Genomic DNA, 19,784 nt, shown 5'->3' with positions numbered 1-19,784 from the left:
GGTTACTTTGTTTTTTTCCCCCTTCGCAAGTGAAATTTTGCTTTTCCATACACACTTCCTGATTTGAACTTGGAAAAGTCCGACTTTCGACCATCCTCGAATGCAGCATTAGACTGCCCACAATAAAAGGTCATTCTGAAAGGTGTAGTTTTGTTTTATTTTGGGGGGTCTTGGGGACTCAGAGGACCAGTCAATACTGACTGGCATCTTGATATGGCACACCTGTGAGGTGGGATGGATTATCTCGGCAAAGTAGAAGTGCTCACGATCACATATTTAGACTGGTTCGTTAATATGAAATGGTGATAGTGTGTATGTGTTAAGTTATATATCATTGAGTTTATCTAATAAAAAAATGGGAGAAAAAAACCCAAAAGTGTTGCGTTTGTATTTTTGTTGAGTGTAATACCTTGAAGGCATTCTGTTATTGAGACAGGGGTGCGGACTTGTAAGTTGAGGCATAATTAAGACATGAATAGATTTTTTGGTGGAGACACACACTTAAGTGAGACATGTTTAGACGTGACTTGAGACATGTAACGTGAGGACCAACATAAAATACAGATGTGTTTCAGTTTTGGGTATAAAGTTGGGGATTGGATTGATGATGCGTTGAAGTTGTGCACTTCTCTGGTGGGGTTAAATTAAAAATGTAAAATAATTCATGCTTATTGATATTGATTTGTTCGAAGGGACTCTTGTATTTTCAGTTTCTGTGTTGCGTGCGGTAGCAGAAATAAACAATTAACAAACAGACGAGACAGAGTGCATGTTAATCACATTGAGCAGATCAACACGCGTGACAGTTGAGGCATTCGTAGCCACACGACACTCTGACAGAGGTGAAAACATGTAAACAGCATACAGTCGATAGAAACAGGTGGAATCAAAGCTGCCTGTGACATAGGCTGGTATATATGTGTGATTAAGGTGGAAGCACAGGATGCATGCTGTAGGTAGGTACGTATTACATTGGAGGGGGATTCCCAAAGTAATTGATGGAATAATCAATAGGATCATCAATTCTAAAAAGTTTAGTTAGTGCAGCTTTTTACAGTATACAGTAGGGGTGTGCTCAAAAAATCGATATGGCAATATATGGTTGCATGCCTCATTACAATACACGTCTCGATACGCAGGCTTCAGAATCGATATTGCTCGTTAACTTTAAATAGGCAGTTAATGTTTGCCTTTGCAGCTTGCATTGTACCTAAAAAATAAAAACCAGCAGCATCTTTGAAGTTAATTGCCTTCAATTAATGCAAAAATAGCTCACCAGTGATTGGACACTGTGTCTTGCTCAGAAAAATGAAAGCAGAGGAAGAATATCATCAACATTTATTTACTTCTAAACTTAACATGGCACGTGTCTCAATGTACAAATTTTCCTATATTTTGTTTAAAAAAATGTAATAAAATGTGTTACATGAAAAAAATGCTGTTTATATTTCCCCAAATATTTCAAATAAGCACATTTTAGAGCTGTAATTTTAATACTTTGATATTTTTGCTCATATCGGCTCAATTTTTCCGGTGTAACTGTGAAAACTGCTCCTTGCTAGACCAGGCATGCCAATTGGTGGTAAACCAGAAGAGCTACTAACAAAAAAACATTTTTGTCATCCAGCATAATAAACATATCCTTTAGGTATACATGTGATTGTTATTATAAAATGCAAGTAAATTAATGTAAAATATCGGGATACGTATCGCCTTGAAGATTTAGTATTGGGATGCACATGTATCACGATACGTATCGTATCATGACCCCTGTATCGTGATACGTATTGCATCGTGAGGTTGGCGGCAATACCCAGCCCTAGTATACAGTATGTAAAGTAAGATCTATTTAAGAGTGACGTGAGTCGAAACACTGGAGGACACGTAGTACTGTATATATGGGAGGATATACAGTGGACAGAAAAAGTCAACACACAGCTGTTCCAATGCCAGCTTTTTGTGATACTAAAAGATGCCACTTCTTACTTTTTCTGTCCACAACCTGCAAATTTTAACCTCTTGCATCTTATGTGACACAAAAACGTTGCATGTGTCAATAAATCCAACTCCTGTCTCCTGTTGCCATCTCAGCTATGACTTCACCCATATTTTCTCAAATATCCCCACCTATGTCGGGATACAATTCCTAATAGACAATGTACATGATGTTGGAGCATCAATCTCAAGATTCACAATCAGTTGCCTGATGTCTTCTGGCCGGTTCCTGTAGCAGTTTGGATGATAATTTTTCAGGCGCGCTTTGCTGGCATGTCTGTCTTGACACGTGTGGGCGTGACGGCATCAAGACGACAGCCTGTCAGTCTCCCTCTTGTTGTGTCGAACATCCCTCTGCAGCTACAATGCAAGGTGGCGTCTATGCAGCATGTGCCTTTTCTTTTTGACCCATTTAGTCGGCGCGAATCCCCCGGAATGTCGATGCTACTCGCCTCACCGCCTTCACTCACGCCGCCTGACCTGCTTTGTGTGCGAACACGGTTGTATACAGGCTTCTTCTCTTCGTTTTAGCGTGTTTTCCGTGTATGCCGGCCATTCGTTTGCCATCACATCGCATCATCCGGGCGGGCTTGCCGGGGCTCCCACTGGCTTCATTTATTCAGTGGTGTGTAGAAGTATGTCCCCATTAATTATGAAGAGGGTCCGTGCCAGCAGTGAGCCACGGGCATAGTCGGAGTGCTTGACTGTCAGCTACTTCCTGTCATGTGACAGGATGCCGTTGTATGCCAGATGATGCAGTCCAGGAGTGGAAGCGTTGTAGGAGTTTGGACAAATATGTATCCCATGTTTTTGGGCCTGATGCGATTTTGTTTACTAAAATATTAAAACAAGCACTTTGGGATAAACATTTTCCTTTCCAGTCACATAACACTGGAGTGGAGTGTATTGGGAATTGTAGTCGGCTACTGTATGTACTCCATTATTTACTTCCTTACAACCACTTCATCCATCCATTTTCTATACTACTTATCCCCATTAGGGTTGTGAGTGATCTTATGTCTATTCAAGCTGACTTTGGACTGGAAGCGGGAAACATAAGTATTCAAAACAAGTACGGTATTCACACTCACGCAATCTTCAATAAACCGAACATGCAATTTTTTGGAGCGTGGAAGCCAGAGCCATGTTTGGAAGCACTTACATAGCACGAAGGAAGCACATCTAGGGGTGGCATGGCTCAGTGTTAGAGTGGTCATCTTGCAACTCGGAGGTTGTTGGTATGATCCCATGCCATTGTGGACATGCCGAATTATCCTTGAGCAAGAAACTGAACCTCGGTTGTGCCTGATGCTGCGTCATCAGGAGGTGAATGAGTAGTCAAATGTAAAGCACATTGAGGGTCTTGTAAGGTGGAAAAGTGCTCCATAAATGAAGTACCATTTACATGCACTTAATGTTCAGGTTAAGGTCAAAATTTCAGTTTCTGAAACATTTGGGATAAACCGTTTATATGCATGAGTGAACAAAGTTATTCCTATATACAGTATATACTGTATATACTGCGACACATGAAGAAAAGCATTTTGCTAATAGACGTCTTTTCTGCTTTTAACTTTCTATGGACTTATAAAAGACATTATTTTCATGTCACTCACCACACTAATAAAATCTCTGTAGTCAGTTTCCTCGTTGCTCCAAAAGTGTGGTTCTGTGCTGCGTTGACATGTTTGTTTACCTTTGCTTGTGGGTTGCACAGCAGACGTCCAGACATATACACATATATTTTGTATTTGTATTAATGTTAAATGCTGTGGTATTTTCACCATACAGACTTAAAATAACGCAAAAATGCCATGGAGAAATCAATATCTTCAACAAGACTCACTTAGCGAGTGGCAAACGTAAGATGTTTATGTGACCAAATATTCGGGTTAGAAAAGGTGCAGTGCACTGCAGGTGTTATTCAGGTTTTTAAAATTATATATATATATATATATATATATATATATATATATATATATATATATATCCATCCATCCATCCATTTTCTTGACCGCTTACTCCTCACAAGGGTCGCGGGGGGTGCTGGCGCCTATCTCAGCTGGCTCTGGGCAGTAGGCGGGGGACACCCTGGACTGGTTGCCAGCCAATCGCAGGGCACACAGAGACCAACAACCATCCACACTCACAACCACACCTAGGGACAATTCGGAGCGCCCAATTAACCTGCCATGCATGTCTTTGGAATGTGGGAGGAGACCGGAGTATCCAGAGAAGACCCACGCGGGCACGGGGAGAACATGCAAACTCCACCCAGGAAGGCCGGAGCCTGGACTCGAACCGGAGTCCTCAGAACTGGGAGGCGACGTGCATGTTCTCCCCGTGCCCGCGTGGGTCTTCTCCGGGTACTCCGGTCTCCTCCCACATTCCAAAGACATGCATGGCAGGTTAATTGGGCGCTCCAAATTGTCCCTAGGTGTGCGTGTGAGTGTGGATGGTTGTTCGTCTCTGTGTGCCCTGCGATTGGCTGGCAACCAGTCAGGGTGTCCCCCACCTACTGCCCAGAGTCAGCTGAGATAGGCGCCAGCACCCCCCGCGACCCTTGTGAGGAATAAGCGGTCAAGAAAATGGATGGATGGATATATATATATATATATATATATATATATATATATATATATATATATATATACCTGTAAAAAAAACAAAACGTGTAGGTAAAAAAATTGTACGTAAAAAAAAAAATCTGTACATAAAAAAAATGTGCGTAAAAAAAATTGTACCTTTTAAAAAAAACAAAAACAAAATTTGTACCTGTAAAAAGAAGTGTAAATTATTTATTATTTATTATTTATGTAAACGTCATGATTTGTACCTGTAGAAATGACAACTTGTATGTAGTCAAAGAAGTCGCCACTAGGAGTCACAAGTGTTTTTTCTGCTGCTGTCCAGTCACGTGACCTTTGCACCAAATTTCTCGCTACAGATGGTGCAAAACGATTCGTACTCGTAGAGGTCCGTGATTTGTACGTGTATAGAAGGGGGCGGGAGCTGGAGGATTTGGGGGTGGGCTGAAGCTCAACCTCATTGGTTAAGCGAACGACAGTGGGTTAATCTCAAAAGAGGTCACGTTATTCTCATTAATATGCACAAGGTCCAGAATTCCAAACAAACAGGGTAGCGACACCAGCATAAGGTCATTTTGGAAGAAGAGGACATCCCAGACAATTAGCAAAATGAGATGAGCTAGCTAGCACCAGATTACCTTCCTACTAAAACTGCTTTCTTTTCGCCAACTTTGAGGTCTCTGCATGTCAACCAACGTTTAAGCTGTTCCACACTGTGTTTGTATATAGGTCGCTTGCACATGTCGTCACTTCCGCCTCGGATTTGTCGTAGTCGCCATGCTGGGTGGCCTCCATTTACGTAGCGATTCGGTCTAACACGTATCTATCACGTTTGTTGTCTGCGTTTAAAATGGTACATTGTTGCTGCATCGTTGGCTGTTCGAACAAAGCCCAGGGGGAAAATGGTCGGTCTTTCTTCCGAATTCCGAAAATAATTAGGAACCAGGGCCTGGAGACAGAGGAGTGCGGACTCCGGAGGGAAGTCGTTACTTTGGGCTCGTGTGTGCAGCGATCACTTTTTGAGCGGTAAGCTTGTTTACCTTTATTTAATGCATGAGGATTAATAACGTTTCGACCGCCCATATATGGGCAAGTTGCTTATGTTTTGGATTCATGAGCAAGCAAGTTCGGTAGTACAAGCTGGCTAGCGGACGTTAGCCGAAAGCTAACATCGAACATTTTCACCCAAGTAGTGCCAGTGCAAAGTGTTTACTGCTGAAATTGGATATATTAGTCTTGGGCTTTTAATGCCGATAACATGTTTTTTGGTGGCAAAATGTAAACTTGGAAAAAAAAAAGAGACAGAAGGGGCTGATGCAAGAAAACAGACCCCCGGGGGTGATGCAAGAAAACAGACCCCCGGTAGCCTACACATCATGCTAAAGAACTTATTCACGGCCACCCTACTGCGGTAAAATAACCAGTCTTTCCATATTTTATTTGTTTATATATTTGTTTATTTTAACAGGTCGCCCTGCGCCCCTTTTTCTGTCCAATCATCCCGACTGGGCTCCAACATTAAAGTTGGGTCCCAAGTTACATCTATGTCTCAGCCCAGTCGGTGCCAAGATATGAACGTGCACAGGAGAGACAAGCAAAGAAAAGACGACTCGAAGTGGCAGAGATTGTTGCAGTTATGCAGCCAGATGGCTCCAGTAACCTGTACCCTCAAGTACTGCTGACATCATTGACTCTGGTATGCCACTCAGAATTCATTACATGATATATTGTATGCATGAGTGAATGTATGTGTTTGTTTGTGTGTGTACACGCACCTTATATTTTAGAGACATTTGGACGTGTTTATAGAAATAAGTATTTGCCTGTAGCAATGTTCATACATTAAAAAATGCAACAAAATGTGTACATTTCTTTTACACTGACAAAAAAAACTATACTACTTTACTATATTAAACCTATTACTGGTACCGTATTTTTTTGTGATTTTTTCTTTATTTTTTTCTTTAGGGATCTCATGCCACACCGACTTGATTGCCAATGACATGATGGAAACGAAGGCGAGCATCAAAGCATTGGAGGAGGACAACATGCGACTGTTTGTTTGGCGCTAATAAAGGCAGCGTTTATACAAATTCTATTGTTGGGTTTGTTTACAAAGCTATACATAATACAAATGACAGGATTTGACTCAATGTGCAATATGGTCCCTCTTAAAGTAATGGCATAAATCTCTATTATTTCTAAAAGCACAAAAAATGAAGTGAATAATGATTAGATGTAGTAATTTCAGGGATAAAATTGAACCGTTAATTAATGTAGTTTATTTTAGCACAGGTGCCTACCATGACGGTATGATGTAATGTTGATGGGGTACGCAATGACTTTCATTATGCTATGTACAGAGGAAAAAGTTGCTCTCTTTTAAATTTGTTTAATGTAAGACAAGTACCAGTACTGTGTTACAGTTTTCCCAATAATCCTTGTTTCACACTTGTCACAAAACCACTGTCCTTTTGGCAGTCTAGATTGGCACACTTCAAGTGATATCATTTGATTTTACAATCTGCTGCAGCACAAAAAACTACTTTATTCCGCATCTTTGAAGTACATGAGCAAGTGGTAGGTGACAGCGGCTGAGCAGGAACACTGGAAGTCCACTGCTGATCTAGTAAATGCTCTCCCGAGCAGTTCAGGTAAGGAGGGGATTTTGGGGAAAAAAAACTCTGGCTTTTCCAACTGGCCAAAACGAGCGATCTGGGTGGACTCGCTCAATCACACTTTGTCCACACCACAAAGTCGCAGAAGTCCGTCCAGTTAAACTCATCTGTGCCTGAATCTGGAAATATTACAAACATTGTAATGAAAATATGAAACATAGAATTAAATAAGAAACTACAAAAAGTAAAGCCATACATACCTGGTAATACTATTGGTGTTGTCGTGACAAGTGATGGGAATTGTTGCCATCCGGCACCAGACAGAAATTGGGTGTTGTGACAGCCTCCTTAACCGTGAGATCATAAGAAAAGCTGTCAGTATGCTCAGTAGTTACCATGAACACGTTTTATTGTACTGGAAACTGAAACTAAAAATACGTCCTCTGAGAGTGGTTAACCTTAACCATTTAGAATAAGTTGATTAAGTAACATGTAACTAGTGAAAGGGTAGCATTAAATTTAATTAAGCCACGGGGAGGCTGTGCATAGTTACTTTTTATTCTTATACGCTCTGCCATATTTGCCTGTTATAAAATGATTAGAAAAACCACATCAGGTAAACCCAGCTGTGCATGTAAACACAATGATAACAGGAAGCCTGAGAACAAATCAACATTTTTGTGTGCAGAATTACCAACACCATGTGGTTTACTTACGTGCAACAGCAACCATTTCTTCTGATGCGATGTTAAAGTTTACACTCTGTATCCACCCGCTTACAAAATAATTGTAAGCCTCCAGGGATTTGTTGGCGTGTTATGGAGCATGTTGTCAACACGAGGTAGGGAAAGATGTCCAGAGATGTCACATTTGGCCAGCAAGCTTTCTCCGTCAAAAAAAAAAATCACCCTTGGTCAGGACGTAATTAGGATCAATCCCGCCACACAGAGACACCTTCTGCCTGTATCGTTGTTTTTGATCTTCCGGTAAATCGTGAAAATACTGCGAAAATTACATCAGGTTGATAAGCTCTACCGTGTAACTCGCGAGTGTACCTTGTGAACCGGCGGACACCCAATATGGCGCCCGAAGGAAAAACTCCCATGATGCATTACGATGTGCAAGCGACCTATTGAACCAAGTTGACATTTTAACTTCTGGGCTAACTCCATTGCCAGCCCCTCGTCTATTGGACATGCCTTCTGACGTCACTGTGACAAACTGTTTTTGCAAAAAAAAAATTTTTTTTTTAGTTGTCTGGTTTTCTCTCTGACGTCAATTAACTCTTTGTAAGGCTTGTTAGAATTAAAAAAACAAAAAACAAAAACAGTTTATTCCAAATTAGCCTCTAAACTGCTTCCTTTGTATTAATACTCTTTTGCTTTGACCTAGACACCACAATTCAAATCCTTAGGCATTATTGTGACCGGTTTTCGGCTTTTTGATGGTTCTGACCAAGTCATTTCAAAATAAGATACTGCCCAGGGTTAAAACAAAAAAAACAAAACTGCTTTTGCGTTTGAACTCTAAATGTTAGGAGGCAAACAAAGTATAATTGTTGTTTCCTTAAATTTGATGCACTTTATGTATGTGGGCTTTGATCTATTTTACTGTCCAAGCCGAGTGAGTCACTGCAGCATCCATCAAAGCTCCGCTTGGTGCTCTCTGTTGATTCTGCAGTACGTTTCTCTCTGCTGAGCCCTCTCACTGCCTCCTCACCTCAACGCTCACCACGCTGGCCGGCATCCAGCCTGAGAAGTTCCGTCATCATCCATCATAGTAGTTTAAGTGGCGAGATGCTTTCAAAGCGCTATTGATTCTCCCACATTATTCATGGTGCTTCACAAGTGCGGCTCACTTAAATAGAAATCTTTTGTTGTGCTTTGACGCATCGGCACACTGTCTCGTCATTGATTGATTTCTCTTTTAAAAAATGTTCTTTTGGCAGGCCGTCCACTTGGCGCAGAGCTGTTTCCAGGTGGAAGCCTTCAGACGCACCTTCACGCTGGACCTGGAGCTAAACCAGTTTAGTACTGCATGCTCAGCTTGTTTGTATGGACACGTCAATGCTGTCATTGCTGCAGATGTTTCACATTAGCGCCTCGTGTGTCCTCTCCTTGCAGTCACCTGCTGTCCTCGGACTATGTGGAGCGCCATTTTACGCCAGATGGCCGACCCTTGCAGTCACTGGTAAGAACCAGAAATATCAAATGTCTGCCACAGTCGGCAGTTTGTTGTCTTGCTCAACAGTAGCCAGGAAGCAAGCTTGCCGGTTTGCTGGGTTTTGGTCACATGATGTTTGCATGCTGAGCACGTGGGCTCTCTGATTTCAATTTGAAATGAAGCAAATGGATAAAAACTGGTTGATTTTTCATAACTGCAATATTTTTGACTTTGTACGTCATCATTTGAGACGCAAGAGATAATTCAGTGTGACTTAGCTGGTCGGGAGGGCGGCGGCCTATTGATGGGCCACCACTGGAGAAAAGGCTGAACAAACAATTAACAACTGTAATTACATCATTTTCCCAAACTATTTCAAAAGTCTTAGAGCCATGAGTAGAGAAATGAAAGGCTGACTTGATTGTAAAACTTACCGTCATGGCTGACGGGCTACCAATGTTAACAAATCGATTAGTGAAAAAATATGAAATTGACCATATTTAGAGATTTAAGGTTGCCGCGTACAACAAAAACATTTTTTTCTGTCCAAAGAAAAGCATCACAATGTAGATGTTATCACTAAATTGGTCAGCCACAATGTACAGGGATGAAATCTGCGCACTCTGATTGGACGGTTGGTCAGTCCATAGCTCTACAATGCTTGCAACCCATAATTGTCATTTTACATCTGTGCAGATGTCACTAATGGAATGGCTGCACATTCTATTTTCGGCTACACACGTTTTCTTGTAGGATATTTTTATGCATTGTTGATGGTTTTAATTGTCACAATGTGTACTATTTTTGGAAAGCGCTTCAGAAATAGTCTGCCACGTAACCATTTTCTATTTTTGGATGTTACATTCATACTCATACTGTACGTAGCTTATGCTTGAAATCAAAGAAGCAACAGTAAAATGATGAGGATTTCACATGCAATCTACTAACTAGCCAGAAGGCATGCTAATGTTTTGCTTTGCTGCCCAACGAGCCTCCCAACCTCTCCGCCTGCGTCATCCTGACCAATGGCGAGTCTGTCTCCATGGCAACCAGTTAGCTCAGCAGCGTCATTAAGTTCTTGGCAGCGGCGAGACGAGGGTGGATGGGGGAGAAGAGGGAAAATGGGAGTCAAAAAGCGTTCCCGTGTGCTGCGAGTGGCTCGAAGGAGTCAAGGAAGGATGGTGGGTAGATGGAGTCCCGTGTGGAGGCCAGATTGTGGCGCCGCTTGACAGAGGCATCACGTGACGCCGCGGGACGTGGGAGGAGGCGTGATGCGTTTGGGGACGTGCGTCACCGAATTGGGCTTTTCTTTTGAAATAGCACACCTCCGTTTGAGGAGCACGACGGCGGCGACAGCCTCGTTCATCGCAGATTAATTGCTTCAACAAACTCCAATCTTAAATTGAAAGCGTTTGTGCAATTATGGAATAAAATATCTTGTATGTCACATGGTTTACTTCCATGTCCAAACATTTCTCTAAAACTTTTTCAACTCTTCTCTATTGCTTTTTTTTATTTCAGCTGTGGCTAAATCCATTAATGATTAGGTTAGATTAGATTGTCTTTTTTTCCACCTTTGTATTGCCTTTTATTCTATTGTTTATTTTGATTTCATTATTTTCCAATCAACCTAAAATAATTTCAATTATTTTGGTGTTACTCTCGGTTTACACTTTTTGAACACATGAAAGACAAATATAGTGATGTGCTGGTGCTACCAAATGACTTCCTGTGTTGATTTATTGAAGAGCTCCTTCCAGGAAGACTCGACTTCTACCTCACTTGTCATTCGGAGACGAGTACGGGACACATGTAGGTCACAAACGCTTCCACTGTGGGGGATTTCTTTTTTTCTTTTTTACCTCATCACTGACCTTTCACGACAAGCTGTGAAGTAGCAGAGTGTGTGTGTTGCAAGTTATGTGAAACCTTCATGTTTGTGTGTCTGCAGGGAGGCGAGCACTGCTACTACCAGGGAAGGTTACGAAGTGAGCCGGAGTCCTGGGCGGCCCTCTCCACCTGCCATGGCCTGTGGTAAGCACCCCGCCACACACCCCTCACTCACCACACCAGCCCCACTTTGACCTTTGATGCACTTTATAACATATTCATCTTGTGTGGGGGCTTTTTTTTATTCAAAGTGGGATGTTCTCAGACGGCCTCTTCTCTTACTGGATTGAGCCTGTTCACAATAACAGCAATGAGGTAAATAGCATATTTAAGTCAATGGTATATACAAGGTGGGCCTTCCTTCCTTCCTTCCTTCCTTCCATCAGACCCTTTTTAATTTGCATCATTCCTTTGCTTAAAATAGTCTTCTGCCTTCCTTCCGTCCTATCTGTCATTGCAAATAATTTTTCATGGTGTCTTAAAAATGTTATAAAAAGGGTATACCTTATGTTTGGCCCGCCCATGTACAGTATATGCATTTATATTTTGATGGTGAGGGTTCTAATGTAACCTGGTTGCATTGCGTTGTAGGAAAATGGCGCCCACCTGATCCAAAGGATGCCAGATTTCAGGCTCACCCCCCGTTGCACAGGTTGGCAAGATCATTTAGTGCGCTTGATTTGACAACATCCAAAACAACCTTGTGTTGGTGTAGAATGTAACTTCTCCTTTTGCGCTTCCTTGCTGCACATAAAAAACTCTTTGGACTGTTATCCAGAATGTTTGCGATTAATGCAGATAAGGTGATAATTACTTTCCTAATGACTTTGATAATGAACTGCAATGTTTGTGTATGTTCACGTGGGTGCCAAGACTGCACAGAGGACAACGTGTGGGATGACAGAGGCGGTGGCGAAGACCAAAAGGGGGCGCCGAGGCGGTCCAAGAGGTTTGCTCGCAGACCTTCCGTGCAGACCGAGACCAAATATATCGAGTTGATGGTGGTCAACGACAATGATATGGTGAGCATTTGTAGCCTGTGGATGTGTCCTGTTTCATGGGTTTTCTGACAGGGAAGGGTTGATTTTAATGATATAATCAATACCGTATTTTCCGCATTATAAGTCGCACCTAAAAGCTGACCATGCGCCTTATAATCCAGTGTGCCTTATATATGGATCAATATTGAGCCGCAACAGGTCTCGCTGTCAAGACGCTATCGGTGACCCTGCACGATCGGTGACGCGATGCGCAGAAGATCCCGCCATCTTGGATCGCTAGCTAATACTAATACTTTACCCAGAGAAAATAATAAAACAGCTGTTTATTCATTTTGGGAGTGAATGGAGTTGTCAGAAAGCTGGTTTGTAATCTATGAATAAAGTTTGACTGACCTATCTGACTGTTTTGTTGACATTCCCTTTAGCGCAGCACCATCTAATGGATGCATAACGTAACCCCAGCCTCTACTGTAGCGCCTTATATATGGAAAAAGTTTCAGAATATGTCATTCATTGAAGGTGCGCCTTATAATGCGGTGCGCCTTATAGTGCGGAAAATATGGTAATCACATACCATTAAAACCTGCAGTATGTGCCATGTGATTGACTGGCAACCAGTCCAGGGTGTAACCTGCCTCTTGCTCAAAGTAAGATGGATTAGGCTGCCACTTCTAAGGACAAGTGCTGTAGAAAATGGATAGGTTGTATATAAATAACCAGTTCATGCCTTCCAAACAGGAGCGTGGCAACAAAAAAGGTGTCAGATACCTCTTTTATACACTCATGCCGTGTGTGTGAGTGGCATTCCATCAATCTGTGCATGATTTGTCTCCTCACAGATTGTACAGCTGCGACGCTCCGGCAGCCAAACGAAAAACTTTGCCAAAGCGGTGGTCAACATGGCGGACGCGGTACGTTGTTGCTGGGATTAGCATCCTTGCATACAGCATAAACACACAAACGCACTAATTCATGCAAAAAACACACACAAAATGAACTGTGCAGCAATTTTGTAATTTGGCAGGCCCAGTTAGAAGATTAGCATCCACCTATTGATCAATAACGTTTAGTCAAACAAAAGGTGGGTGTTCATAACCAAAAGTTGTTTTTTTGTGGGGGGTGTTGGGGTATTGCAGATCTACAAGGAGCAGCTGAACACGAGGATCGTCCTGGTCGCCATGGAGACGTGGACCTCAAAGAACATGGTGCCAGTGGTGGAGGACCCTCTGACCACGCTGCAGAATTTTATGAAGTACAGGCGGGACAACATCCGTGAGCAGAGTGACGTTGTCCAACTTTTCTCGTGAGTAGATTAACTTGCTAGTTAGCTTGTTAAAGGTGCCGTCGTCATGCTTTTAACGTGTTTGTCCTGCACGCCTCTGCAGAGGACGCACGTTTCAGAGCGGCCGTAGCGGGACGGCATACACGGGAGGGGTGTGCTCGCCGACGAGGGGAGGGGGCATCAATGAGGTGAGGGGACCTATTTATATACAGTATATCTAACACTTTTAAAGGGGAAGTCAACTGTGATCATTTTTTCAAACATGATTAACAATAATATGTTATATGTAACCTCACTAGTCTAAACACGACATTCTGATTAATACAGGGTGTTCCAAAATGGTTGACCCCATTCTAAATGCACATATCTCGGAAACTACTTGATGGATCTTAATGAAGCTAAATACACCTTAAGTTGAAGGTCATAAGTTTTATTGGTTAAATTTACAATGAAAAGAAAATTTGTGAAGAAGGACTGTCTTCGGTGACTTAGTCCGAGCATACTCTAACACGCAAAATGCCTTTTCTTTTGAAGTGAACATTTTTTTTTTGAAGTGAGCATTTCTTAACCTGAAAAGATAGAAATGCTAAACGTTACATACAAAAACTTGCAACGTTTCTACACAAGCTGTGAAAATTCCAACGAAAATTGTCAAAATTATTGGCCTACAAAATGGGGTCAAAACATTTTGGAACACCCTGTATTATATTTGTGGAATATGAGACACAATATTAACCAGAATACCAGAATAATATATTTAGACTAGTGGGACTGCATAAAACATATTACGGTGAAGAATGTTTTGCGGGGTTGACTTCCCCTTTAAGGTCCAATTTGGCTCAGTTTTGATTGACACTGATTGATTGACTTTTTGTTGTTTCAGTTTGGGAATGTCGGCGCCATGGCCATCACTTTGTGCCAGAGCTTGGGCCAGAACATTGGGATGAAGTGGAACAACGCACGTAACTCTGCAGGTAGGATGTGATGTATAGGTGCTGAGACAGTAAAATGCAGGAGTCTCTTTTTTTTTTTTTTGAAGGAACATCCTTGCACCAGCACTTTTGTAATTCGACTTGTGTTGCTTTATCACCTGCATTTGGAACATTGCTGCCGCTGAACAATGAGTTTGTTGATGAATGTTGAAGGGTCATTTGTGTCGTTATTCAGTGACACCACTGGAGCTGAGAGAGTCTTAACTCCTCGTCTTCCTGTATGTGTTTTCATCACATAATCCTGAACTCCTCTTGCTTTTTTTGTTCCCCAGGAGACTGCAGGTGTCCTGACACCTGGCTGGGCTGCATTATGGAGGACACTGGGTAGGATGGAAAGAATTAAACCGTGTTTGACACATTTCTTGCTTCTTCTAGTGCGTTTTGCCTTGCCACCTACTACAGACATACAGTAAACAGCAATAATGTTAATCATTCTATGCACTGTATAAAGAATAATATGGCTGAGTATTCTGTTTTCCATCTAGATGTTTCTGAAACATCTCTCTTCATACTTCTCATTGCAGACATTAATGCTCGTATTGATTACAGCGCCACCTGTTGTCACCTTTACATGTATGAGCAAAAGAGACATTAGTGTACAAGCAGGTTGTACAGAGCAGGAAAAAAGTCACTTTGTGAATCTAAAGAGGAGTTTGGTGCATTGCAGCAGATGGCACAATACACAGTTTGATGAATTTGAGTAACATTAGTACTACAGATGGTTCCATTTCTGTCACATTGTAACATAACGCCATTAACACCCACCACATTGGCACCGTCTTATCTTTGCACTGTTTTCATTTAACAATGCTGTTGATGTTTGCATTTTTTTTTTTTTTTTTGGTGTGCTTTCTAACGCAGATACTATCTGCCCAGAAAGTTCTCTCGCTGCAGCGTGGATGAGTACATTCAGTTCCTGCTGCAGGGAGGTGGCAGCTGCCTCTTCAATAAGCCCAACAAGGTGAGAGGACCGATGAATGTCTGTCTGTCTGCTCATCTAATCTTCTCTATCTATCTATCTATCTATCTATCTATCTATCTATCTATCTATCTATCTATCTATCTATCTATCTATCTATCTATCTATCTATCTATCTATCTATCTATCTATCTATCTATCTATCTATCCATCCATCCATCCATCCATCTACTGTTGTGTATTTTAAATAACCACCTCACTTTGCCTTCTGCTAGCTTAATGGTAGCACACATTGCAAAACGGCATAAAGCAAAACGCATCTCCGTGATGATGGTAAAGGCTTTAGCAATGGATATTTGAACATAAACTGTGCATCATTTGTACACATGTAAACAGTATTTATTGACATATTTTCTTGATTCTCTGCGAAAAACAACCAATTCAGTGGAACCTCATGTTACGATCAACACTTTTTACAAACTTTTCAAGTTATGAACAAAATGTTGGTAGGAAATATGCCTCGACTTTCTTACATGTTCAATTATGCGAACCGTCTCAGCATGGGTGAGTGGACGTATTATACTGTACATCTCGTGCTAACCATCATTGGCTCTGTGCATAATTCATTGCCATAGTTGTGCTATTTTTTTTTAACTCTTAATTAGTCATGATTGAGGTCTAATTAAGACTAATTAAAGGCTGTAGACACCCCAAAACAACAGAGGCTGTGTAGGTGTTATTCCACAAAAACAAACACCCTTGAAGCCAGATTAACGATTAGTCTTGAACGCAAACAACAGGACCACGTCTTGATATTTACTATTTCATAAAAGACAAATAAAAAATAATAATAGTAGGACAAGCACGTTCAAAAAAGGTCTTGGCTGGCTTGACGTGTCCAACGTCTAGTTCGTTGCCGTTTTATCCATACACATTCACTAGTCATGTCACGTGACTATCCAGAAAATAGTTCCAATAAATATCTAAGCAATTTGTCTCTTTTTACTTTTAAACAAATAAATTCTAATATATGCATGAACCAATAGTCACCATTAATTTTAACTAAATTATCAAGCATGTAATGTGTAAATCCCTGCGATTGGCTGGCAACCAGTTCAGGGTTCAGGCGCCTACTGCACGAAGCCAGCTGGGATAGGCTCCAGCACCCCCGCGACTCTTGTGAGGAGCAAGCGGTTAAGAAATGGGGGAAAAAAATGTAATGTGTAAATAAGAATCTAGTGACAATATACAAAATATAGAACACACTACAAATTAACCAATACGCAATTGGCTCCTCGAGGCTGCTTTAATGTCATTAAAGTGTCAAGAAATATAAATTTCCCTGGATCTTTTTTTTGTTTTGTTTTGTTTTTTGTAGTGGAAAAAAAATAAACTAGACAGACAAAAGAAAAACGTGAATAAGATCATTGTGCTATTTTGGAAGAAGACACTTTTTCATTTGAGGAGCTGTTGTTCTTCTCCCCTCACGTAAAGTAAAAGCACAATAAGCACTTGTTTAGTGTTCATAGTGATGAAGTATATTTTCACTTATTTTTATGTTGTATTGTGTTTATTTTGAACCATGCACCAATTAAAATTAGAAAAATATATATCTATATATATATTATAAAATGCAATTTGGGGGTTATAATTGAATTTCCATTCATTTCAATGGGAAAAGTTACATCAATTTAAGAACATTACAAACAAGGTCACGGAACCAATTAAATTCATAAGGTGAGGTACAACTGAATTTCAGCAGCTTACTGACAGTAGTTGTGGCAGTCTTCTTCGTTTGTGCCTTCATGACTGTATTCTACTGATTCTCAGTGGCCAAGTAGTCAAGTCAAGTGTATAATCTAGGCCTTAATCACAAAAGAGTCTCGAAGGGCTTCACATTCCTACAGTTGACAAAAATTAACGACATCCCCTGATTGAACCACAAGATGGCAAAGAAAAACTAAAAAAAAAGGAAAAATAAGGAACATTGAGAAGGACCGCAAATGTGGAACTCGCCCTTCCAGGATGACCAGGCTGTAATGGATGCCAAATGGGCAACAATTTACATAGTTTGTGATACGAAACAATATTCACTAGAATAGTGCAAAAGTCCATTTAGGAAGTTGAAGCAAGAAGACGCCATCAGAGCTCTTTCTCGTCCGTGTCAAAACTCTAACTACAGCATTTTGTACTAACTGCAGACTTTTAAGACTTGTCATGGGAAGACCAGAGAGTAATACATTACAGTAGTTGAGGCGAGACGTAACAAATGCATGAATTATAAGTCGTGCACACCAGAAGGAGTTGCCATGAAATAATCATAACTTAAAAACTGTTTGATTTTTTTAAAAACTTCTATTCAATAATTATATTATTCTATGCTTTTTAATAAAGTGTAATATTATAGAGTGTTATTTTTCTTGTTTTCTGCTGTTTATTGAATGTCCATATGTCTTTATCAATTCATCTTCTCTGAATAGATCAGTGAGCTATTTGCAAACTCCTAATATAACTTAACTAATCTGAATGAGCTTTATTTGTATATGCTTATTTGCATGTCCCTCAGCTGTTGGACCCTCCAGAATGTGGCAATGGCTTTGTGGAACCTGGTGAAGAGTGTGACTGTGGATCTCAGGTGGTGAGTATCAATCTCCGTGTGCGACACTATTCGATGTCATATTTTTGCAGGAAGACAATCAAGCTACATTTTGTGTGTGTGTGTGGTTGTAGGAGTGCGCCCGCAGTGGAGGAGCCTGCTGTAAAAAATGCACACTCACCCACGACGCCATGTGCAGCAATGGACTGTGCTGCAGTAGCTGTAAGGTGCGTACGACACACATTTATTGGAAGAGTCAACAAACAATCGTTTGGCTGTTTTGTCGTTTCAGTACGAGCTGAGAGGGGTGGTATGCCGAGAGGCCGTCAACGACTGTGACATCCCGGAGACCTGTACTGGAGACTCCAGCCAGGTAGTTCCATATGGTTTATTGATTATTGCCTTCACTGACTTTCTTTGGAATTGGGTGGAGGGAATCTTCAAACTTGGCCTGATCATCAACATGTGTGTAGTCCATTTTCTAAAGCAACAGTGGTTTTGCGTTCCTCCCGCAGTGTCCTCACAACGTCCACAAGCTGGATGGCTACACGTGTGAAGCTAATCAAGTAAGTGTTTCAAATCCACATCAACTCCACTTGTTTTTCTATATTCTGACCACTTTTTGTCCATTCAGGGTCGTTGTTATAGCGGGCGATGTCGCACTCGAGACGGACAGTGTAGGGGGCTCTGGGGGTTCAGTAAGTATTTAACAGCGTGTGCGTGAGTGTGACTAACTTACTTCATTCCACTGTATCACCCTGTTCTTATTTATCTGTCAAGACTCAGCAGACAGGTTTTGCTACGAAAAGCTGAACGCCGAAGGGACGGACAAAGGGAACTGCGGTCGGGGTACCGGTGGCCAAGGCTGGCTTCAGTGCAACAAGCCGTGAGTGACGACCATGACCAGAAATACAAAATGCCACCCGCCAGCCCCCAATTCCAATACAAATTCAAAAATTGAATTGGAATTCAGTCGTCATTCACAATTGAATTATGAATTTTAATTAGCATCTAGGTCAGGGTTCACCAATTCCGGTCCTCGAGGTCCGGAGTCTTGCAGGTTTTAGATGCAGGTTTCTGCCTACCATCACAGCTGATACTAAGATCAGGATTGTTATCAGGCATGCTGATGAGCTGATTCTATGAATGAAAGTGTGTTGGTGGGTGGAAACATCTCAACTCCGGACCTTGGGATTGTATTTCATGCCATGTCGTGGAAAAGTGTGTTATTTTGAGAAAAGAAAGTCTTTGAATCCTTGAAATATCAACTTTATAATATACTATAACTTGAAAGGACAATGACAAAATAAAAAGAATAAGAAAGTGAAATAAGAATAGAACAAACAAAAATAATAGCAACTGAAAAAACCGAACAAACACTGACTCTTCCTGTGCATTTTGGCCACTTGGGGGCAGTGTGGTGTCGTGCATCCATGGCGTACACACTTAAAGTGAGTACGGAAGAAAGTTGCGATTGAATTCTATTAAAATAACTTGTTTTTCATACATTGGGAAGAATTTGTGCCTTTGCATAGTGTTATCTCATCTGTGGGGATGTATTCTCGCAATATTTGTGTGTGGATATTTGTTATTGGAAGGAAAAACAGTCGCAAAGTCATGCTAACGTCCTCTTAGCGTTTGCTAACTTCCTGTTAGCGCTAGGCTAGCGATGTTTTAAAAATGAAGCATGTTTTGTATTTAAATATACACTGGGTGTAATTCTTAATGCTGTGTATTTAA

General features: G+C 41.1%; 1 protein-coding gene and 2 long non-coding RNA genes across 10 annotated transcripts in view; 2 read left to right on the top strand and 1 right to left on the bottom strand.

Annotated features, from left to right (window-relative positions):
• Positions 1–19,784, top strand: part of LOC144001106 (disintegrin and metalloproteinase domain-containing protein 11-like) — a 29,713-nt gene that overhangs the window by 3,149 nt on the left and 6,780 nt on the right. For 3 of the 6 annotated variants that reach the window (XM_077495119.1, XM_077495132.1, XM_077495123.1), the window contains exons 3-20: positions 9,150–9,226; positions 9,325–9,391; positions 11,316–11,398; positions 11,506–11,569; positions 11,846–11,906; positions 12,128–12,276; positions 13,095–13,166; positions 13,392–13,558; positions 13,641–13,725; positions 14,421–14,511; positions 14,802–14,853; positions 15,391–15,490; positions 18,015–18,086; positions 18,179–18,271; positions 18,337–18,417; positions 18,560–18,610; positions 18,679–18,742; positions 18,825–18,930. In XM_077495119.1, the coding sequence (XP_077351245.1) occupies positions 9,150–9,226; positions 9,325–9,391; positions 11,316–11,398; positions 11,506–11,569; positions 11,846–11,906; positions 12,128–12,276; positions 13,095–13,166; positions 13,392–13,558; positions 13,641–13,725; positions 14,421–14,511; positions 14,802–14,853; positions 15,391–15,490; positions 18,015–18,086; positions 18,179–18,271; positions 18,337–18,417; positions 18,560–18,610; positions 18,679–18,742; positions 18,825–18,930 (1,535 nt within the window). Of the gene's footprint in view, positions 1–8,345; positions 8,491–8,519; positions 9,038–9,149; positions 9,227–9,324; positions 9,392–10,485; positions 11,177–11,315; positions 11,399–11,505; positions 11,570–11,845; positions 11,907–12,127; positions 12,277–13,094; positions 13,167–13,391; positions 13,559–13,640; positions 13,726–14,420; positions 14,512–14,801; positions 14,854–15,390; positions 15,491–18,014; positions 18,087–18,178; positions 18,272–18,336; positions 18,418–18,559; positions 18,611–18,678; positions 18,743–18,824; positions 18,931–19,784 lie in introns of those variants that run through there. The other 3 variants (XM_077495151.1, XM_077495141.1, XM_077495161.1) reach the window with 3 other exon arrangements.
• Positions 5,071–6,676, top strand: LOC144001136 (uncharacterized). The gene is made up of 3 exons (XR_013278393.1): positions 5,071–5,609; positions 6,052–6,279; positions 6,552–6,676. It is a non-coding gene; the product is annotated as an uncharacterized LOC144001136 (long non-coding RNA).
• On the bottom strand, positions 7,112–9,013 carry LOC144001128 (uncharacterized). Of its 3 annotated transcripts, XR_013278391.1 has the most exons (4): positions 8,921–9,013; positions 7,918–8,083; positions 7,462–7,548; positions 7,112–7,380 (listed from the first exon to the last, which is right to left on the bottom strand). It is a non-coding gene; the product is annotated as an uncharacterized LOC144001128 (long non-coding RNA). The 3 variants fall into 3 exon arrangements; XR_013278390.1 differs by lacking the exon at positions 8,921–9,013 and having other exon boundaries at positions 7,918–8,304; XR_013278389.1 differs by lacking the exons at positions 7,918–8,083; positions 8,921–9,013 and having other exon boundaries at positions 7,462–7,911.

Source organism: Festucalex cinctus, chromosome 1, assembly GCF_051991245.1.
Source record: "Festucalex cinctus isolate MCC-2025b chromosome 1, RoL_Fcin_1.0, whole genome shotgun sequence".
NCBI lineage: Eukaryota > Metazoa > Chordata > Actinopteri > Syngnathiformes > Syngnathidae > Festucalex > Festucalex cinctus.
The sequence above is the reverse complement of the archived record's forward strand: the minus strand, read 5'-3'. Positions and strand labels throughout refer to the sequence as shown.